General features: G+C 46.1%; 3 protein-coding genes across 4 annotated transcripts; 2 read left to right on the top strand and 1 right to left on the bottom strand.

The window, feature by feature from the left end:
- The first annotated feature begins 979 nt into the window (after positions 1-979).
- On the top strand, positions 980-2,826 carry LOC139349974 (zinc finger BED domain-containing protein 4-like). Its single transcript, XM_070991064.1, has 2 exons — positions 980-2,043; positions 2,337-2,826. The coding sequence occupies exons 1-2, from the start codon at positions 980-982 to the stop codon at positions 2,824-2,826; spliced, it is 1,554 nt and encodes a 517-aa protein (XP_070847165.1).
- A 909-nt stretch (positions 2,827-3,735) lies between these two features.
- Positions 3,736-5,332, top strand: LOC139338895 (tubulin alpha-1B chain-like). Its single transcript, XM_070974238.1, has 3 exons — positions 3,736-3,988; positions 4,106-4,254; positions 4,352-5,332. The coding sequence occupies exons 1-3, from the start codon at positions 3,736-3,738 to the stop codon at positions 5,330-5,332; spliced, it is 1,383 nt and encodes a 460-aa protein (XP_070830339.1).
- Positions 5,333-6,579: 1,247 nt separating this feature from the next.
- mark1 (MAP/microtubule affinity-regulating kinase 1) lies at positions 6,580-22,417 on the bottom strand. 2 transcript variants are annotated; one of them, XM_070974217.1, is made up of 18 exons: positions 21,978-22,417; positions 18,102-18,305; positions 16,395-16,448; positions 16,189-16,237; positions 15,189-15,254; positions 14,949-15,019; positions 13,664-13,720; positions 13,389-13,523; positions 12,795-12,896; positions 12,010-12,129; positions 11,807-11,906; positions 11,406-11,518; positions 11,105-11,246; positions 10,869-11,002; positions 10,218-10,303; positions 9,993-10,142; positions 9,645-9,914; positions 6,580-9,180 (listed from the first exon to the last, which is right to left on the bottom strand). In XM_070974217.1, the coding sequence occupies exons 1-18, from the start codon at positions 22,026-22,028 to the stop codon at positions 8,838-8,840; spliced, it is 2,247 nt and encodes a 748-aa protein (XP_070830318.1). In that variant the 5' UTR covers positions 22,029-22,417; the 3' UTR covers positions 6,580-8,837. The 2 variants fall into 2 exon arrangements, with proteins under 2 accessions (XP_070830318.1, XP_070830326.1); XM_070974225.1 differs by lacking the exons at positions 16,189-16,237; positions 16,395-16,448; positions 18,102-18,305; positions 21,978-22,417 and adding an exon at positions 15,794-15,859 and having other exon boundaries at positions 15,189-15,282.
- Between the last annotated feature and the right edge of the window lie 476 nt (positions 22,418-22,893).

Below are 22,893 nucleotides of genomic sequence, written 5' to 3'. Positions count from 1 at the left end.
GCCCAAAACTGCTGTTGCCTAGCAGCAGAACATTGTGTGCACACTATGCAGTGTGTAAAACCTATACAGCTCTCTTTGCTTTAATGTTTGTGCTTGTACCAGCAGCTATTATGGACTTCATATTGTTTGTCCATCTCTGTCTTGTCTGCTTTGATTATGCTTTATTCTGCTGTTAAAGTGGCATTTATTTAATTTCTTGTGTTCTGTGTTCTTTCTAATGGAAAATGTTTGACCTATAAATTAAATTTTAGTCACACTTGTAGGCTTTCCTGCACACACTGACATACAAAGTTTGGTTACATCAGTAGCCGTGTCATATTTATCTGCCTTACCACCTATTTAAAGTGCCAGACTGCAACCAGATGTTTGTAATGAACTCATCAAACACTTGATGTGTAATTGAAATTATGTTCCTCCAGAGAACTTGTTTAAGGATTTTCTCAACATGAGATTTTTTTCTGCCTTAAATGTATCTTCATTAATTATTGCTCAAACTAAGATTAAACATGCAGTATGTGTCAGGTGACTTGGTCATGATGATTAGGGATGTCCCGATACCGATACCAGCATCGGTACTCGCACCGATACTGGCCTATTTTGCTATACTCGTACTCGTCAAATACCCGCTCATGACAGCACCCGATACCTACTATACGTCACCCAGTACGCAGTACCAGGAAGAAGGGGTGCGGTTGCAAGAACCTGAGCAAGTGGACGTGGTGTGCGTTTGGAGGAGAAAGTAATGTCGGCAGTGTGGACATACTTTAAAATTTGCGATAGTGACAAGAGCAAAGCCGAGTGCAAAATATGTGCTGTTAAAGTATCAAGAGGAGGTGCGAAACCTAGCTCATTTAACACGAGCAATTTGATCAAACATCTTAAGAACAAGCACGAGGCCGAGTACAAGGAGTTTTCAAATGCTAGCACCAGCAGCACAACACAACCAGCTTTGGAGCAAACGCTGGAGAGGAGAGAAAAGATGGCAAAAGAAAACCCTCGGGCAGCAAAAATAACTGAAGCTCTCGCACAGTACATCGCTCTAGACGACCAGCCCCTGTCCGTTGTAGAAAATAGTGGATTTCGCAAGCTGCTCAGTGTACTGGAGCCGAGGTATGCTATTCCTAGCCGTCACTACATCACAGACACAGAGTTACCAAAGCTCCACAATGCTGTGAAAAAGCACATACAAGGCCTGCTGCAGGACATACCGGCTTTCAGCTTCACAACTGATATCTGGAGCAGCACTGTCACCCCAATGTCCCTAATTAGTTTAACTGCGCATTGGATTGGGGAGGATTTCACGCGCAAAAACGCCATTCTCCACGCAAAGCAGTTTCGGGGTTCCCATACTGGCACAGCTATCGCTTGTGTGTTTGAGGAGAAGCTTGAGACATGGGGAATACCGAAAAGTTCTGTTCACGTTGTGGTCCGGGACAGCGCAAAAAACATGATCAAAGCCATGAATGAAGCTGGACTGCCTAGCCTGTCGTGTGTTGCCCACACCTTTCAACTGGCGGTTAACGAGGGGCTGTTGTCTCAGAGGAGTGTATCAGACGCGGTGGCAATTGGACGCAAAATAGTGGGGCATTTTAAACATTCGCCATTAGCCTACTCCCGCCTGGAAGACGTCCAGCTCGAGCTCCTACAGCCGACAGCAAGGCTACAGCAAGACGTGCCAACGCGCTGGAACAGCACGTATTACATGATGCAGTCTCTCACCAAGCAGAAGCGGGCTCTGACACTATATGGATCTGAATACGAACTCCCCGCCACCCTCAGCACTCATCAGTGGACCCTCCTGGAACACGCTATGTCTGTCCTGTCTCCGTTTGAGGAGTTAACCAAACGAGTGAGTTCCTCTGACGCCCTGGCCTCAGATGTGATACCTGCTGTGACTGTGCTGCTCCGAGTTTTGACACAAGAAACAGAACAGGACCAAGGCATCAAAACCATGAAGGCAACCTTGACTGCAGCCGTGAGGAGACGCTTCTCTGACGTAGAAAGAAACCCACTCTACAGCATCGCAAGTGTACTCGATCCGAGGTAAAGTGTGTGTGTGTGTGTGTGTGTGTGTGTGTGTGTGTGTGTGTGTGTGTGTGTGTGTGTGTGTGTGTGTGTGTGTGTGTGTGTGTGTGTGTGTGTGTGAGAGAGAGAGAGAGAGAGAGAGAGAGAGAGAGATGTCATTATTTAACTTCATAGAAGTTAATTAAGTAAATATTCATTTAAGTTTAAGGTTGTTTCATTAAGTGATGTGAAGGCAATATGCTGACATTAATTCTGACAACTTGAGACTAGCTTGTCTGTTACCAGCTAAAATATTTATGTTTCTCTGTTAGATACAAGGATTGTTTCTTCTCAAACACCAACACTGCTGTTGAAGCCAAAGAGATGGTGAGGCTAGAGCTGCAGAAGCTGTCTGGAGGAGAAGCAGATGTGGGGGAACCTCCTGCCAGAAAGCAACGCAAGGCCCAGGCCAGTAGGAGCAGTCTGGACAGTGTGTTTGCTGAGATAGTAAATGAGCAAGTAGCAGCATCACTGAGAACAGCACCGGTGGGTGGGGCCATCGAGTTAGAAACATATCTTGGAGAGGCCCTGTCTAAACAGGATGACAAGCCACTGCAGTACTGGGGACTTAACAAAGTGAGGTTTCCCACTCTTGCCAAAATGTCTCGCAAATATCTGTCAGCACCTTGCAGCAGTGTGGACAGTGAAAGGCTTTTTAGCTCAGTGACGCACATTGTTGATGAAACCAGAAACAGGATCACACCTGAGCATGCAGAGATGCTTCTCTTTATCAAAAAAAACCTGCCTCTCACTTTTCCCTAAGAGGCCACTAAAAAAGCATAGCCCCCTCACAGATAGCACTACACAATATTTTGATTTTCAGTTGTTCTACAGTTTCAGACAGTTGTTGTACAGTTGTGTGGTACTGAAGGTTACAGGTTACTTGAAATGTGTAGCACTACATGTAGCATGTTGATTCAGGAAAGATGTTTTATTTATTTTATATTATCAACACATGCATAGATTGCCCAGGCTAAACTTGAAATGTTAAAAGTGACGTCTGTGTGGCAGTGGTGTCATGTTTGTTCAGGGAACATGTGCTGAAAAAATAAAAATCACAATTTAAATTTGTTGTTATGGTATTATTGGGCTGCACGGTGGCGCAGCAGGTAGTGCGCGTGCCTCACAGCACGAAGGTTGCCGGTTCGATCCCCGGGTCAGGCGGGGCCTTTCTGTGTGAAGTTTGCATGTTCTTCCCGTGCATGCGTGGGTTCTCTCCGGGTACTCCGGCTTCCTCCCACAGACCAAAAACATGCTCATTAGGTTAATTGATGACTCTAAATTGTCCGTAGGTGTGAGTGTGAGTGTGAATGGTTGTTTGTCCTTGCGTGTGGCCCTGCAATCGGCTGGCGACCGGTTCAGGGTGTACCCCGCCTCTCGCCCATTGTAGCTGGGATAGGCTCCAGCCCCCCGCAACCCCGAAAGGGATAGGCGGTATAGATAATGGATGGATGGATGGTATTATTGACTACTCGTATCGGTACTCGGTATCGGCAAGTACTCAAATGTCAGTACTCGTACCTGTACTTGGTCGGCAAAAAAGTGGTATCGGGACATCCCTAATGATGATGATCTTAGATTTTGAGATTTCTTAAACATATGATGTATAATCTGAAGCATATAATTAGAAAGGGTTGAAACATATAAATGTCTGTCGAAAATGAATGCTGAATGTTACAAATTGTCTTTGTTTTCCTCCAGCGTCAGTGTATCTCCATCCACCTGGGTCAGGCTGGGGTCCAGATTGGCAATGCCTGCTGGGAGCTTTTTTGTCAGGAACATGGGATTACACCAGAAGGACAGATACTCAGTAACAAGACTCTCGGAGGAGGAGATGATTCCTTCAACACCTTCTTCAGTGAGACTGAAGGTGGAAAGCACAATCCCAGAGCTATTTTTGTGGACCTGGAGCCCACTGTGATCGGTAAAATGAAATGAAATGAAATGAATTGTAGAAAAAATGTAATTGTTGCTATTTTGTTATGTTTTATCCTTCCCCCAGTTATTCAAACCCTCCTATAATTTCTGGTCATTTCTTTAGATGAGGTGCGCACAGGGACCTACCGCAAGCTGTTCCCCCCTGACCAGCTGATCACTGGGAAGGAGGATGCTGCCAACAACTATGCCCGTGGACACTACACCATTGGCAGAGAGATCATCGACCTGGTGATGGACAGGATCTGCAAACTGGTGCGTACAGTCAGAGCAGATTTTGCTCCAGAATATGAGATGGAAAGACAGAACTGTATCTGACATGTGATTGTTGTCTCTCCCTCTCTGTCCTCAGGCTGACCAGTGCACTGGCCTTCAGGGCTTCCTGATTTACCACAGCTTCGGAGGTGGCACCGGCTCTGGTTTCACCTCCTTGTTGATGGAGCGTCTGTCTGCGGAGTATGGCAAGAAGTGCAAGTTGCAGTTCTCCATCTACCCAGCTCCACAGGTGTCCACTGCAGTGGTGGAGCCCTATAACTCCATTCTTACCACCCACGCCACCCTGGAGCACTGTGACTGCTCCTTCATGGTGGACAACGAGGCCATCTATGATATCTGCTGCAAGAACCTCGACATCGAGCGTCCCACTTACACCAACCTGAACAGGCTGGTCGCTCAGGTTGTGTCGTCTGTGACTGCATCCCTACGTTTCGATGGTGCTCTCAATGTGGATCTGACAGAATTCCAGACCAACTTGGTGCCATATCCCCGTATCCACTTCCCTGTGGCCAGCTATGCCCCTGTTATCTCGGCCGAGATGGCTTACCACGAGCAGCTCTCGGTGGCTCAAATCACAAGTTCCTGCTTCGAGCCAGCCAGTCAGATGGTGAAATGTGACACTCGCCACGGCAAGTACATGGCTTGTTGCCTGCTGTATCGTGGTGATGTGGTGCCCAAAGATGTGAATGCTGCCATTGCTGCTATCAAGACCAAGCGCTCCATCCGGTTTGTGGACTGGTGCCCCACTGGTTTCAAGGTCGGCATCAACTACCAGATACCCACTGTAGTTCCTGGTGCAGACATGGCCAAGGTCTATAGGGCTGTGTGCATGATGAGCAACACCACTGCTATTGCAGAGGCCTGGTCTCGCCTTGACCACAAGTTTGATCTGATGTACGCCAAGCGTGCGTTTGTCCACTGGTATGTGGGTGAGGGGATGGAGGAGGGAGAGTTCGCCGAGGCCAGAGAGGATATGGCAGCTCTGGAGAAAGATTACGAGGAGGTTGGCGTCGACTACCTTGAGGGCGAGGGAGAGGAAGATGGAGAGGAGTATTAGAGGCTCAACAGCTCAGAGCTCAGAAGTTCAACATTCAGATATGATATAATTGCATGTTAAATTTGTTAAAAAATGTTTGTGTCATGATTTAATCTAGAGGAGAGGAGTATTAAAATAGCTCAGAGCTCAGAAGTTCAACATTCAGATATGATATAATTGCATGTTAAAAATGTTTGTGTCATGATTTAATCTGGAGGAGAGGAGTATTAACATAGCTCAGTGCTTAGTTCAACATTGATTTGTTCAGCAGTTGTTCAAAATTTGTGTTCAAAAATAATTTTCTGTGATTTTGTCAGTTATGAATAAAGTTCTTGAAATGCATTATGTCTTCAGTGTTGTTCAGGTAACTTTTTCTTTTTAAATAATTGAAAATCTTTATGAATTGTGAATCTTGGCCCACTTCATGTAATCCAATAAGGAAACTCCAGAGTTAGTTTGATAGTTAGCTCTGCATCAACAAACATCATGTGACAACATACAGGAGCAAATTTGGTTTTATTGCTAATGAGAAATCTGAAAACATTTTGGTTTGAGTCAGTGTGCATGTTTGTTAACCATCAAGCTTCGACTGCAGTGAAACTGGAAAACTCTTCAAGGAGACGGTGGAAGAGGTTGGTACTGATAGTACTGAGGAAGATGAAGAAGAGTATTGAATAGGCGTGTATTCTATTGTACTGATCTCTGATCTGTGCCTCTATTGGTGTAAAAAAAAGATGTTCATATTGTTTACTGGCTTTAATACACGTACACTGATGATTGTTAGGAGCATTTTTAATAGAGCAGTGCAAATTGTTCTGTGTGTAGTTTAATGCTGCAACAGTTTTTAGTGATGCTTTGCTCTAGAGCACACGTCAAACTCAAATGGCAAGAATTATCTTTGGCCACATCATAATGTCTAATTAGTAAAGTTGGCCCTTGATATATTGCACACACCACTAGTACTACAAGTCCCACAATGCACTGCCAGTGCATTGGCACGTCAATCAAAGGCCCACGAGCGCAAGTCCCTGCCCCACTTGTTCATCAGCAGTCTGATGGAGCTCGTTAGCTGTGGTCCACTTTGAGCTCAAGGCTGCAGGAAAGTTGGACTACACAGCAATGCTGCCATGTTTGGTCCATGGCAGTGGCTACCTGGTCCTGGACTCACCGGCTCGGGGGTCAGACTTCATCGAACACCATCCAAACCGTAGTGGCTTCATCCTCCAGAATTTAACAGCTGTGATCACAAAATGACACAAAATGCTGGAAATGTTTAAGTTGTGTGGTTTTTATTTAAAATGAATCCCTCATGGCTACACTGGACTTCTGCTACGTTCCTGTTAACGGCGGATCAGTCGGTCACCTGGTTCGAGTTATTATCTAAGAGCTGAGGTGAAGGTTATTTTCAAGTAAGAGGCTCAGATGTACAGTCTTTCCCTCTCTCGTCCTGTCAGACAGGAACATCAGATTTGCATTGGTTGTTCCCTTCCTGGTTTTAAGTGCTACAACATACAGTACAAAGTGTTCTCGAGTCTCAGTCATAATGAACAACCATAACACAGAGAACCCTCAGGACCTCGACGCTGTAGAGGCAGGCAGAGCGAGTTCGAGGCTCTGCCGATGTACAGCCGAAGATTAGTGGGAACGAATTTCAACAAAACCTAAAAAGAAAAAACACAAACTGCTCATTTCCTCTGGTATAACTGATGCATCAGGAACACAAAGCAGCATTCAGAAGGCATAAAGTGGTGCAATACAGAACTCAGTCCATCTACCAGCAAATAAACAGGTTTAAAGGGGCATTCAACATCTCATGGGCCAGAAACTTCAACTTCCTGCTGGAAATGTCCATGAAAGGATAACTCAAGTCTCGTGTGTCCACAAGCAGACCTGGAAGCTGCACCTCTCAGCTGCATTATTCTGGTTTTATCTCACGACTAAAAGCTTTGAAAATAAGAACAAAATGACATTTTTAGTGGTGGAATCAAATAAAGAATGAAGACAGTCTGGACCAAATAAAAACTGTACAGACACCATCAATACTGTACCTGCACATATTCACCTGGACAGGTATCATTTTATACAGCAACAGTAATAATTCAGCAAAAATAAAACACATTCTGTTCTGTCAGCTGTAAATGTGTAAAAAGTTGTTGAGTACTGACATCTTTACCTCCAGTATTATTGCAGCAGTATTAGCATCAGCCAGCAGGAGGGTAACAGGACTTACTGCGCAGGAGGTCAGAGGTCACAGGCGTCAGCAGTGAGGAAATTCCACTACCTGATTGGTTACCACATTTCCTGACTCACAGCCTCGAAGCTAAAGCTGACACGAGAAGTGGAAGAAAATCTGCTGCAAGCTTCATGGTCACGATGAGAAAACGCTGAGAGCGAACGTCAGGCTGCTGCGGCTGAAGCACAACCAGCACGAAGACAGAAAACTGCCTCCATGTCGCTTCTGACACTTCACTCATCTTAGCTCAGATCAGACTGATGCTATGCTAACGTTAGCCCGAGAGGAACCTCATTTAAACCTGTTATAATCTTCCCCTCTAGACTTCTGTCACTGTTCTGTCGTAGCATGAAGCTGCGTTCAGACTAAGACTGAACAAAAAACTCAGTCCGAACATTTTCACCTGGTCCTCAAACCTCAAGCTCCTCCACATTCAGTGTGAACACATTGTCGGGCAGTAGACATTAGCCAGTTTAGCTAGCAGGCTAGCAAGCTAACTAGCTGGCTCTCTACACTGGAGGTTTAAATAAACTGAAATAATTTCCACCTTCAGAAACCAAAACAGCGAAAGGTGAATTTTGTGGTGATGTAGGCAGCTCGGTGTTCTGTTGGAGCAGGAGAGCTGCACGGGTGGAGCAGAGGGAACGCTACACTCCAGAGACCTGACAACTGTTAGCAATCAGGCTAAAGCTAAGCACTGGATCATATGCACTGTAATAATATTGGAAGATTATATGCAGCTTGGTCACATTTCCCCCAACAGACTGATCAATACAGAAACTTTCCTAAAGTGCTTAGACCCCCAAAATAAGTGGAACTGGACTCATTGACGTTCTGGACCTGATGACGTTTACTGTGAAGTACTCAAGAACTAACTAATAATCCTCTAACTAAAGAATAATTGCAAGCACGTCCGTTCTCGGCTTCCGTCGACGTTTAAAAATTCAGTTTTCAGAGTAAACAGTGATAGACTAACATGACGTCTCACTCCAGGAGGATTTAACGTTAGCACGCTGCTCTGCTCTGCTCAGTCTGAGGGACGAACCACAACCTGCTCAAGATCTGCGTGTTAATATTTGGTTTCACTGGCAAACATTTAGTGATTACATTAAGTAGTTAGTGTGTTGAGTATAATAAGGTGTATTTCCTCTGAGTCATACAGCAGTTGGGGAGGAATAGTGCTGAACACAAGATGGTCGCCGTCACTCGGTGGGGCATCATTCTGTGAGGAAGAGGAGCAGAGATATTCTCCTCGCAGTGTTTAAGGATACTTCGATGATACTGGGAAGCGGCTCACAGCCTGAGCTCATTGGCCACTTTGGTGGCGATGTTTTTGAAGGCGATGGATGTGCCAGAGATCCGTTTGAAGCGCACGCCGTTGAGCGAGAGGCGGGGCAGCTTGCACACCTCCATCTCCCATTGGACCAGAGTGTCCTGACGGGCATCGCCGTGCACGCAGAACAGCGAGTAGCGCTCGCGCTGCTCGTAGTCACAGTTGTTGGCGTCCAAAACCCTCCGGATCTCCTTCATCATGTCCCGCGGCTCCATGGAGGACGTGGTCTTCATGCTCCAGGTGAAGCGCAGGGAGCGAGGCTTGGAGTCTCGGACATCCTCTTTGGGCTCACCTGATAAACTCCTGGAGGAATCAGGAACAGGAAACCGGCAGCATTAACAGAGACATGGCAACTGTCCATTTTTTACCGAAGCATCTTGAACATTTCAGGACGACCTTGTGAGAAAAAACCTTTTCTCATGTACATTATTCTAATGTTTCATGAAACTTGATGAATGATACTTTTGATACATTTGAGACATTCCTCATATATTTTCTCTGGATTCTGGACTATGTTCTTGTAATGTTTATTGTCCTGACAGATAACGAGCAACATTAGAACTCCTTCACGACTAAAGAAGCCATAATGGACTTTAACAGACTTCATTAAGTTCAGTGCTCATTGGGACCACATGGATGCAGTTTGATCAGGTTTGACTGACAGTGACCAAACAGCCTCATCAGATTCTGGTTTAAATGTTGCTGAAGCCTGATTGGCTCACAGAAGCACATGACTTCCACCCATGACCACCTGAGCTCTTACTGACCTGCGGACGAACTTGGAGGTGATCTTGCCAATGAGGGAGGTGGAGGTTCCGTGGCGGGGCGAGGCCAGCGATGCGGTGGCGTGCTGAGACAGGCTGGGCGAAGCTGGCGGGCCATTGTAGGTCGCAGGCCGTCGATCTCGAAGCTGAGCACCGTGGAAGGTGGAGCGACTGGAGGAGCCGCGGGGGAAGCGGGTTCGGTCTGGCGTGGTGCTGCTGCCGCTGCTGGTGACGCTGAAGGCTGAGGGCGATGACGGAGGCTGCTGGGGGGAGCTGTGGCGGGAGGAGAGGGCGTCGTTACATTCTGATGGAAAAATGAAATGTGTCTCTGTCACAGCGGCACTGATTCACCTCTGATACTCGGCGTTGTCGTCGATGGGGGGCAGGCAGGACTTCATGGGATGTCCTGACGCTGACATGGACTTGACGTGCCGGGGGCGTGTTGAGGACACGGTTGCCCCTGGCGATGGGGATGGGGATGCTGCAGGTACCTCAGGTAGACTGAAACAGAAACAGATTAGTTATCGATGTGGAGAACATCATGTGATCAATGAAAACTCCCAGAATCCTTCTCACCTGCCATCCTTCCCGTTGGGAACAGCAGCCAAGTGGCGCTCAGCACTCGTCCTCTCATTAACGTACGTGTTCCTCCGAGTTATGCTCTGTAACACACACACAGTCTGAACCAATCAGCTTCTTTCCACTGATCCAACACTGAGGGTCTGAAGGCGCCAGCGCCCCTCAGAGGCTGCGGAGGTCACTACAGCCATAACAAACATCCTGACGGTGTGTGTCTGCTCCATTTTATCAGTTTTAGAGCTAAATGTGGAAAGTTTGTCCAGAGGGTGGCGCCAGAGGAACAGTTCAAATGTAGCTAAAGGGTTCATCCTCCACGGAGCAAGAATGAGATCGGGACGATCCAGACTTTAGTTATTGAGATATAACAACACAGAACAAAGATGATTTCTGAATAATGAGCTGAACTACAGTGACTGTACATTTGGCTCAGAGTTCTGCTAAAACGCTGGTGACCTACAGTTGATAGTGTCCCTGAATGCCTCCTGTGCTGCTAATGGCTGCTAAAGCTACTTGGTGTTAGCCTGGTTGTGGACTGTTCAGCAGTGAGCAGAGGAGACTAAAGTTCAACTGCTGCTTAACCTTTAAGCCTGGTTTAAACCTGGTGTCTGCATCAGGACCTGGTTTAGACCAGGTTCTGAATCGTCTCACCCCTGAGGCTGTGGCTGACCGCCTGCGGTCTGAAACTCCCATGGGCGAAGCCGGCTCGTCCTTCCTGTCGCTTTCTACGCTGTTGGCATGACAACGCTTGGTGTAGGAGACAGGTGGGGGGATGGACGGCGCCACTGAGATACAAGACAGACAGCAATGCAAAGACTTGATCTAGATCTAATCTAACACCTTGATATGTGAGCATGAACAGTCTTCATGTCTGGATGGGAACTCACCGTGGTCACTGAAGCGCCGCTGCTTCTGATTGGCCGAAACCGTGCGAGAGTGGGCGGGGGACTGACTGGAGCCATTGAGGTCACTGCTGGGCCGTGACCTTTGAACCAGGTTACTGCTGGACAAAGAGTCACTGCCTTCAAACTGGTGGAGAGAGACACAACAGAGGCTTCTGGGTAGAAGACTGGAGACATTGGAGGGTGAATTTTTCCTCCTTTGATCTCCCCCTGAATAGTCTTTGTGCTAAGCTAGGCTAAACATGCTAAACAAGATGAATCTGACAGATCAGGACAAGTAACAAACCTCGGCAGATTTCCTCCCCAGTAGCAGGTATATTGCTGTCACCTCGTTGTATTTCTGACCCTCCAGCGCCTTCACCACCTCCTCCTGAGGAAAGCCCATCGTCCCCATCAGCTCTGATTGGTCAGAATACACACAGCACCGATGCTTTGAGCTAAATCCTAACATCAGCATGCTAACATGCTGCTAACACACTGATGATTGGCAGGTATAATGTTAACCACGTTAGCATGCTGACATTCGCTAATCTCATTAGTTCTGCAAGTATTTGGTCATAAATATGTGGACACAATGACATGTAACATCATCCTCAGTGACATCATCAAATAGGTGGATTATGGGACATACAGAGCAACACTGTCATCCCAGAATCCCGTATGTGTGTGTGTCTGTGTGTGTCTGACCGATGCGTTTGGGGTCGCTGAAGTCTTGTTCTGGTTCGCTGTATGATTTCAGCTCCTTGTCGTCATAGCCGACGTTCATCCATCGATCCTTCATGATTTGCTGAGAAACAAACAGATGACATGAACAGCTGCAGCTCTGCAGTTTGATCAACATTCAGGGACGAAGACAAAACCGAAGCAGCAGGTCTGGGGTCTGGTTTTACCTGTAGGCTGCCTCGTTTTCCCGGGTTCAGGACCAGAAGCTTCTTCAGCAGGTTCTCGCAGTCAGTCGACATGTAGAAAGGAATCCGGTACTTTCCTCTGAGAACGCGCTCCCTCAGCTCCTACGCATACATGTTAGCATGTCTGATGTTAGCGTGTTTACTGTCAGTAACCTGCAGCAGCTCTGACCAGGAATCATTTCATTCAAATTGTTTTCTGTCATAAAAAGCTTTTAACATCCCGACTTAACTTCTCATTAGCTCGTGAGCTAACCAGTGATCCTCAGCTACAGTCAGCTAGCAAACAATAGCTTACTAATGCCAGAGAATGTGCTTTTCTATCTCACTTTCTACAAACTTTAGCTCATGAATGACAGTGGGTGTGATGAATGAGATAGAGTTTTTTAGTGAGTTGAGTACATTAGAAACTGCATTAGAGACAAATGAGTTGTGACAGATGCTAGCAACTAGCTTGTATCTCCTGTAGAGCAGAGCTGCAACATTCAGTATGTTCATCTATTAATCAGTAACTATTCTGATAATCAATTATTACCTGTTAGTTATTTTTTAAGTAAAAATCAAGACATTATCTCCTTTAAGCTTCTCAAATTTAAATCTTGTGCTGTTATTAGTCTTAATATTACAGTTAACTTACGAGTACTATGAGCAGCATGCAGGTTCTGTGCTTATTGGATAATCCTATAATGTTTTTGTTGAGGTTTGATGTCAGTCTGAGGCTGTAGTTTGTTTTTTAAGGGTGTTTCTGTTATTTCCACACTCTGAGCTACCTTCAGGTTCTGTCCGTCGAACGGCAGCGAGCCGCTGACCAGCGTGTACAGGATCACTCCCAGACTCCAGACGTCCACCTCCGGCCCGTCGTACTTCTTCCCCTGCAGGGTTACAGGACTACGTTACCCAGGAGCCCACTGTCTCAGGTGCTACAGTTTCACTATAAGATTCAATCGTTCCTAAAAAAGAACTTAAAGATAAAGTTTTCCATCTGAATCAATGAAGTTTTTTTCTGTCATGTTTCTCATCTCATGTTTGTTTCATCTTCTGTCCAGTTTTACCATTTTTAAGTTCATTTGCATTTAATAAAAAGAAGATGAAATAAATGAAATCTAATTGAATTAACTGAGTGTGTTTGCTATTTGTCATTTTTCACATTTTCAGTCGCATGAATTTTATCGTCTCTCTTCCGTCCATTTTTCTTTTTCATGTCTTACTACTACCTGGAGAACCTTTGTGTGTTTTACTGGATCCTGTCATCCACACAGGGATCAATGATGTCATGTGACATGCGTTCAGACCTGTGATGATGTCAATCAGTTGCCATGTGACATGGTGGCATGCAGGTGCAGTGGGAGGGACCGAGCATTCACCTGGAAGAGTTCAGGAGCGGCGTAAGGAGGGGATCCACAGAACGTGTCCAGCTTACTGCCCAGAGTGAACTCGTTACTGAAGCCAAAGTCAGCTATTTTAATGTTCATGTCGGCGTCCAGCAGAAGGTTCTCGGCCTAAGACGAAGACAGGTTTTAATCATCTTCATCAACTGAAGGCAAAAACATTCAGGATCAAAGTGTGTGTGTGTGTGTGTGTGCGTGCGTGCGTGCGTGCGTGCGTGCGTGCGTGCGTGCGTGCGTGCGTGCGTGCGTACCTTGAGGTCTCGGTGTACGATCCTCTTCTGGTGACAGTACTCCACAGCTGACACAATCTGACAGAAACAGTTTAAACATCAGCATGAAACACGTAATGTTTGTCCTGAAGGTGGCACCAGAGAGCAGCTCATGTTGTTCCATTACATCAAAGAGTTTGTCCTGTACAGTTGCCTTTTAACAACATCTGAGTCTCGCTTGTCAGGCTCTTCACTGTCAGACTGGACTGTCATCAGATAAACTCATTCATTCAACATGTTGCTCAGTGGAGTAAACTCAATGCCGATAGTGACGGTGGAGATTTCTGCAGAGCGTTAGCGTCCTCCAGAGCTTTAACGTTTAGCTGTCATGAATGTTACAGAGATTATTAGGAAACTCTGTGGATTTCAATCACACTTCCAACATCGACAAAACAAAAAGTAACTTGAAAAAAGTAATTTATGAGAGAAATATAAAAAAACATTGAAGTTGCTCTTTAACATGTTAACAGTGAGCAGCTGAAGGTTAGCCTTAATGTTAGTATCATTAGCATTATCTCTTGGTATTAGACCTGTGCACTGTCAGCATGTTAACATGCTAATGCTAACATGCTAAATCTAATATTAGTGCACAGCTACCACAGTGCACAGTGAGAATATAGACCTGCAGGTGGCGCCAGAGGAAACATCAGGGGACAGTAAAGGTTAGTGGGATTCATCATCTGAGGACCATGATCATCTATACAAAGACTCTGGTTCCTCTGTTTGATTTACTATCACATTACTTTAAAACTGAAACTGATTTCTAATCTGATGGACCGACACTGCAGACCTTCACAGACTGAGCTCTGTGAACTAATTTTATATAAACATGAAGAGAAAAATTAGGAAAAACAGCTCAGAGATGAAATCAGCAGAAAATGTTAGGAATAAAATACCAAGCAGCTGATTCAGGCAGCAGCAGGGTTTGTTGACCACAGCTGATTAGCCGCTACGCTAATGGACCGTAATGAAAGAGATGTGTTTTATTAGTGGTTAGGCTAATGCAGTTAAACTGTTGTGGGCGTTGTGGTCTGTTTCCTGCATAAAGGATGAACATCCTGCTGCAACACACAGAAAACCACAATACTGCATAAAATACTGAGGATTCATGAGGAAAGTGTGTACTGCTGCAAATATTTAATAAAACAAAGATTTTCAAAATGTCTCAGCTAACAGGGACAGAAAGATGAGGGACAGACAGATGAGGACACAGTAGATTAAGGGACACTGAGGACACAGACAGCGTCGTAGATGTGAAACACCTCACCTGGCGAAACTTGGCTCTGGCCTCCTTCTCCTTCATTCGTCCATGAGCAACCAGGTAGTCAAAGACCTCACCTGAAACACAGACAGGTAAACAGATGTGTCTCACCTCAACAACAAAACCTTAAAGATGAAGCTTCTTTGGAGAACATAATTTCATTCTTCATCACTACTCATGTTAACAGTCAGAGGTGGACGTGTTCCTGTTGAGAGACAGGTGGACAGACAGGTGTCCTGGTCTTACCTCCACTGGCGTACTCCATCACCAGGTACAGAGTTTTCTCTGTCTCAATCACCTCAAACAACTTCACTGTAAAACAAAAGAGGAAACTATATTACTTAGGTGGCACAGTGAGACAGTTGCAACACTGTCACCTCACAGCTACAAGTTCCCAGGTTCGATTCCCCTCAGGGGCGCTGGGGGTGTGTCCTCCACCATGCCTTCGGTGCCTGCTGCTCGAGGAAAGGGGCCTTTCTGTGTGGAGTTTGCATGTTCTCCCCGTGTTCAAATGGGGTATCCTCCATAAAAATATACCCCCACTAAAAACATGCAAGAAGATCACCACCTGACAAATGGTGACGAAAAGAGCTGGGTCCCCGGGCGCCGCTGTCGGCTGGCAGTCCACCGCGCCTAGTCTGCCGCGGAGGAAGGACGGACGAAGGATGGGTCAAATGTGGAAAAATAATTTCACGAAGCATGGCGTGTGCATGTATTTGTGCATGTAGTGTGTGTGATAAATAAAAGTATGTTGTTTCTTCTCTTCTTCTACTGCCAAATACTGAGCTCTCCTGCTGCCAAATACTGAGCATTAATACTGAGCTCTACTGCAGCAAAATACTGAGCTCTACCATTGCCAAATACTGAGCTCTACTACTGTCAAATACTGAGTTCTACTACTGTCAAATACTGAGCTCTACTGCTGCCAAATACTGAGCATAAATACTGAGCTCTACTGCTGCCAAACACTGAGCATAAATACTGAGCTCTACTGCTGCCAAATACTGAGTTCTACTGCTGCCAAATACTGTGGAAGTAAAGTCATTAGTTCTGATTTTACTTTGGTCTAAATCCTTTTTCTTTTTTCTGTTTCAGTGACTTTGATGAAGAGGCTTCACTGAATGTGGCCAAGTGGAAAACACGTGTGAAGATGTGAACATTGCCTGAAGCAGAAACTTTTCTATTGGACGCTAAAAAGACCAAGAAACGAGGTAGAGGACAAGGAGAGGAAGAGCAGCAGACTCACCGATGTTTGGGTGGTTGAGGATCTTCATCACACTGACCTCCCTGAAGAGCTGAAGAGAAACATGTTTTCACAGATGTTCATTCACACAGTTTCTGCAGCAGCATCAAACTCATTGACTGAAAGACGCCCTTGTCCTCAGATCAGCTAATGGATCATTATCTGGACGGAGGGACGGACGGAGGGACGGACGGACAGATAGAGCGTACCTTCTGCAGGCTGGTGGGGTTCAGCTGAGTTTTGTCGATGATCTTGATGGCGACCTGGAGGAGACGACACAGAAGAATCAGCTGATTGTGTTGGATGGTTTTTACATCACAAGACGATGTCATTTCCTTATTTCAGCATTGACCACCTGTTACCATGTGACCACGACGTTCAGAGTCTGTTGACCACCTGCTTTGAGGAAACATCAGGGGACAGTAAAGGTTAGTGGGATTTATCGTCTATCGTCATGATCATCTATACAAAGACTCTGGTTTCTCTGTTTGATTTACTGTCACATTACTTTAAAACTGAAACTGATTTCTAATCTGATGGACCGACTCTGCAGACCTTCACAGACTGAGCTCTGTGAACTAATTTTATTTAAACATGAAGAGAAAAATGAGGAAAAACAGCTCAGAGATGAAATCAGCAGAAAATGTTAGGAATAAAATACCAAGCAGCTGATTCAGGCAGCAGCAAGGTTTGTTGACCACAGCTGATTAGCCGCTACGCTAATGGACCGTAATGAAAGAGATGTGTTCACCGTCACCAGCCAGTGGCATCATCTATGTGTTGCTGCCGTGTGAAGATTTTCACATGAATAATCTCAACAAACAGAAACAAACTGAAAATTAAATCTAAAAGTGAAAATCATCGAGTTAGCAAACAGATTTCATGAAAATAAAAGCTGACTGCAGGTGTTTTACTTGAAAAACTGAGTCAGCCCCAGCAGAATAACAGCTCAGTTTTATTTGGGCTAGAGTCCAAAAACTGCTTTAAAGATGATCATTGAGGTTAAGATGGAGTGCTGATGGCAGCAGAGACACACGAGGATGCAGGAAATCAGCTGTTCAGGAGCCGCGGGTTCATTTCAACAGCCAGAGCAGGAAACTGTTCGACTCCTCTCAAATCTTAAAATAAGTGTAAAACATCACACACACAAGCACACACTCTGTTTGATCCTCCGACCAATCGGCTCTAAGCTGCTGACGTCAGCAGCATCAATAATTCATCGTAATTCATAACAGATTTCAGCTGCTGACTAAGAGGAGACCAAACTCAACAGCATCATGGACACGTCCTTTTATTCCTGACGTGTCTCTGAATGAGGACACACAGTCAGTTTCATGATGGGATGGATTTTATTTGGGCTTTTGTTTTTATTGATGAAGCACTGAAGGAACCTAAAGTTCTGTGAGACTGTACGTTCTGTCCCTATCCTTTAAGTGTGCTTCTCGTAGACCAGGTCCGGCCCTCAGGGGCCCTGTTTGCCTTGTTTCGTTAACTTGCTCAGATTTAGCTGATTTTGGTCATTTTTTTCTTGATATTTGTGTTTCTGCCATGAGAAAGGATTTTTCATAGTCAATGATTTCTTTTTTTGTCTGCTTTCATTGTGTTTACTGTTGTTGTGCGATTGGGAGTCTGCCCAGGATGTTTTATTTTGAAAATCTACTAGATTCTCTACTCTGTTCCTGTGTCTGACTTCCTGTCTGGTTCGATCTGCTCTGTGCAGACAGACTCAGTGTGTAAGATGTACTGTATGTAAGCATCATGTCTGCGTGTTCAGGTTTGACTGAAAGACGGACAGATCAGCAGTCTGAACACCTGCATGCACCTGTCCCGTCACCTCACGTCCCCCCGAGGAGGAACCTTCTTCTCTAGCAAAAATGGACCTGCGGAGGACTCGGAGCTCTGCGCCGGGTTCTCACCTCTCGACCGGTCAGCGTGTGTCTGGCCAGTTTGACTTTGGCAAAGTTGCCCTTGCCGATGGTCTTCAGCAGGCGGTAGTTGCCGACGTGTGGCTGCTCGTCTGCGATGGACGTCGCGGAGCTACGACATGGCGGCAGACTGTGGCGGCTCGATGATTTGGTGGGCGGGGCCGGTGGCTCGGGGAGGCCGTCTGAAGTCTTTGGCTGAAAGAGACGGAAACATGAACAGATTTCTGATGAATGTTTTGACACGCTGAAGTGCACGTCCACTCCAGAGGACACGCCAGAAACTACAAAAGACTCAATGAAACAGTTTGAGTCCCGTCCACGGGGCACAGCACAGGACGCTAACTGACTCCAGCACTTCCCCATGCAGTCAGGCTGTACCACAAGGAAGCGTACCTGGACCTTTACTATTCTGCATGAATGACAGCTGACAGAGTCCACGTGTATGCAGACGATACAGCTTGTTACTTAATAAAAACGGCAGACGGCGAGCTTTAATGGAGGACGTAGACCTTCGAGGATTTCTCTTACATCTGCTCAATACACAATGCTTTCCTAAAGCCAGCAGCTTGTTAGCTTAGCTTAGCATAAAGACTGGAAACAGGGGGAAGCAGCTAGCCTTGCAAAATCCACCTTCAAGCACCTATGAAGCTCACTGATCAACATGTCACATCTTAATCTGAAGTGTAAAAGGTCATCAGTTGGACTATCCTCGTGGTTTCAGACCAGGACAACAATCACAGAGTGAACTTGGTGATCTGCTGCTGGCTGGCAGCTGTCAGAGGAACCGGAGCTTATAGAAACCGGTTTGACAGAGTCTGAACCAGCTGCAGGAGACAAACAGCTCTACTGTTACAACTCGACAGCCTCGCCGCTGACACTCAACACCAGCTGAATGACGCTGGTACATCACTTCACTTTCACTCGATCTGGTTTTGCGAGGGACGGACAGTTTGGTGTCAAAGGGCTGGTGGCCTGCAGCTAATAAGCTATGCTAATGTCCTCTGGTCTGGACTCTGGCTCCGTCCCTGCAGACGGTTTCCAGATTTGATCACAGTTACAGATATCGTGTTTCCTCCTGTCTGTTCTCATGAACCAGTTCCTCCTCGTGAAGCAGAGCAGCTTCAAACAGGAACTTCTTCTTCTTCTTCTTTACGGTTCAGTTTTCAGATTTCAGAGTCTGTCTCCGGTCTGTGGGTCCAGCTCCGGACGCAGAGCCTCATGGAACCATGCAGACGCTTTGCTGTTGGCTAAAATTAAATTTTTGAAAGGAAAATACACAAACCAGATATGCTGTGGTTAAAAATAGCATCTTTACCTGTTTGTTCCTCCAACATGCTGGTCAAGGTCCACAGAGGGACGAGACTGGAGCTCAGAGACCTGAAGCAAAACCAGAACCTGCAGGTTCCAGAACTGAGAAAACTTCATTCAGGATCATATTCACACGCAGTGATTGGTCAGCTGTGTGAAGGTCTCTTTTGTCAGTTTTCATGTGAATGTTGGACAGATTTCTGAGCCTCGTCTCGACCGCATCGCTGCCCCCCTCCACAGGGAGGTCAGAGGTCAGAGTTCAGGGGGACTTCAGCCTCTGTGTTGCCATGATGATGGAGAAAACCTCCAGCAGCCGATTTCACGGTGATGCATCACAGAGGAGAATCGTTGGGTCTGAACTCGCTGCGACCGCCTGGGACACAGTGACCGGGGTCAAAGGTCACACCTCCTGGGGGTGGGGGGGTCAAGGAGTTTTCAGAGTCACTTCGGGATTTTAAATGTGACTTCTAGAAGACAGAGAGTCCCAAACATCCCTGTGCTCCTGATATCACATGCTGCAGTGTATTCTGGGAAAAATCAATAGTAAACAGACAGCAGGAGCCAGAAGGAGACGCTGCAAAGACTGAGGATGCAAAGACACAAGCATCCAGTGAGGACAGAAGCTGGTTTCACCCAGGACGTCCTCACACACCTTTCACCTGCAGCTGACGTGATGACATCATCTTATCAGTCAGGACTTGCTGCTTTTCTCTGTCATGTCACAGCAAACTGAAAATCTTTTTATCTTTTCATCTGTCGGTCGAACAAAACAAGACGTTTAAATAACGAGCAGATTAATGAAGAGAGAAGAAATCTTCTCATCCTCAAACCTTCACATCAACATGCTGCAAAACGTTTTCAGAGTTGAAGTCATTGGTTCAAGTTCAAACATTCAGACACATTTAGAGTTAGAACCTGCATGAGGAATCAGCGGAGCCCGAGAACTCTGCTAGCATTCCTACATTAGCATGACAATAAGGCGGCCATGTTTACCCAGCATTCCTTCAGGGTCCATCAACCTCCCCGACACCCAGCGCCGCCATTCACACGAACGCTCATCAAAACATCCCAAAATCCTCAGTCTGACAGAAACACAAGCTCCACCCACCGACCCCTGCTGGTTCCACCGTTTACCTGCACAGGTGAGCACAGAAACATCCTGACAGCAGCTGTCAGCTTCCTGTTGCCTGAAGCTGCTCACCGTCCGACTCTGACGTCTGTCAGCAGTGCAGGAGGAAGTACTCTGAGTTTTACTGCAGTAAAAGTAGCAATACCACAGTGGAGAAAAACTACAAGTAAAAGTAGAAGTAGAAATGTAGAAGTATGTTTATAAGTATTATGCAGATTATTATATATAACATCATATTCTATTCCTTCGTCATATTTTGTATTATTAATGAAAATGTGCAAAGTTATCAGACAAATGTAGGAGTATGAAGTAGCAGAAAATGTAAATACTCAAGTTAAGTATGTGAGAACTGTACTTAAATAGTACTCAGGTGGAGCTTCCGTGCTGGAGTTAGCATTAAAAGCTAAAATTAGCCAGATTTTCACATCATTGAAGTCCAAACAGGAAGTGAAGCATCATGAGTTCAGGAAGAGCCTCTCAGCGGCTAATGGTAGCTACGTTAGCTACGTTAGCTTCAGAAGCACAGAACACTCACTGCACACGAGCCCGCCATTCAAACTGATGATTACGCAGAGGAGGAAAAACATATGTGAACGCACCACAGGGAGTTCAGGGTGACTGGGAGATTACAGTGCTCTGGATTGAAGTACAGGACGACAAACTGATGCCCATCAGAAACTCTTGAGATAAATCACAAAGTAAAATATGACAAAATGTGATTTAAAAACCCAAAAACACTGTCGATCACCTTCACTGGAAGCACTTCTTCTGCAGAAAGTAGTTCCAGTGAAGTCTGTCCTCAGTGTCTCTACGGGTCTGACTGATGATCTTCATTCAAACGCTCAGATACCTGCCAACACCAGCGAGGCGTCCTCGTCAGCTGAGCTTTGAATTTGTCTGAGAACACAACATAAGCTGAAGTGATGAAGGTCCTCGAGTGATGTCACCTGAGTCAGCGCTGGCCTAACACGCCCCAATCTCCCACACAACTGTCAGAGGAAGAGCTGCATTGTGGGTAATTGTGCCAGGCTTTGAGGAGGAAGAACAAAGTGTGACTGTGCTGATGTCAGTGAGAGATGTTCGGTGCACTGGGAAGGAGGTTTCCTCTTCATCACTTGAGCCTGAACACACCTGCTGCCGAGGTCCCTCTGAGCAAGGCACCGACCTGCTGAACCCCCCAGAGTCCGGATCAACCAGTGACTGGTCTGTTCTCCTCACTGATCAGACTGTCACATCTCCATCTCTACCAGTAATAAAAACATCATGATGAAACCAAACAGGCCTCAAACACTCAGAAGAGCAAAACCTTCCAACTGCAGCAGCAGTCAAACCAGACAAGGCTCATGAACCAGGAAGAAAACCTTCATTACTACTGCAAATTCCATCAATAATCAATAATCGAAACGGAGCGTTGATTGGACCGGACCTACCTGCTCGGATTCTCTCTCGCTCACCGGGGTCAGAGGCATCCTGCCGGACATCTTCCTGCTTTCCTCCGCTGCTTTCTGCTCGCTTCAGTCCGGAAGAAGCATTTCCTCCGCCGGCTGCTCTACAGCATCTCTCCGCGGGAACCAGGCCACCTCAGCGGGGCTCAGCTGGGACGCTCCGCCGGCCGGAGGGAGAGGGGGGCCGGGGCGGCGGCTACAGGAAGGCCCGCTGTCTGCGTCGGTGCGGGAGAGAGACCCGCATGGAGACAAAGAGAGAGAGAGAGAGAGAGAGAGAGAGAGAGAGAGAGAGAGAGAGAGAGAGAGAGAGAGAGAGGTGTGAAAGTAAAAACGTTCCCCGCAGCTTCCGGTGGTTGATCAGGTCAAACAGCAGCACTGCGGAGCCACAAAAAACAGAAGAGCTATGACGCCAGAGCCCCGCCCACTCGTCATCCTCATCTTCATCATCATCGTCATCCTGAAAATATCCCAGCATCCTCTGCTGCTCCCTCTGAAATCCACCGCGCATTAGGGAACGTGTGAATTTCACCCGGAAGTCTTTTATTTTGGAGCGTTTCAATGGAGATTCAGCTGCAGGACTTCCTGTTTACCTGCTGACCTGAACTAGGTGAAGTGTGATGGAGCAACAGCAGAGATACATGACGAACTTATTACTTTAACTGACTAAACAGATGTTGTGATTCAAAGACAAGGACCTTCACTTACCTGCTGATGTAGAGACGGAGTCAAAGGAAGTACTCAGATCCTTCACTGCAGTAAAAGTACAAATACCACACTGTAAAAATACTACTGGTCAAAGTCCTGCATAAAATGCTACTTCAGTACAAGTATGTCAATACAATCAGTAAAATGTACTTCAAGTATTCAAAGTGCTGCAGTAAAGTGTCCCCTGTGTCTGGTG

The sequence above is a fragment of the Chaetodon trifascialis genome, chromosome 2, assembly GCF_039877785.1.
Source record: "Chaetodon trifascialis isolate fChaTrf1 chromosome 2, fChaTrf1.hap1, whole genome shotgun sequence".
Lineage (NCBI taxonomy): Eukaryota > Metazoa > Chordata > Actinopteri > Chaetodontiformes > Chaetodontidae > Chaetodon > Chaetodon trifascialis.
Note: the sequence above shows the minus strand (reverse complement) of the source record. Positions and strands in the feature narration are given on the sequence as shown.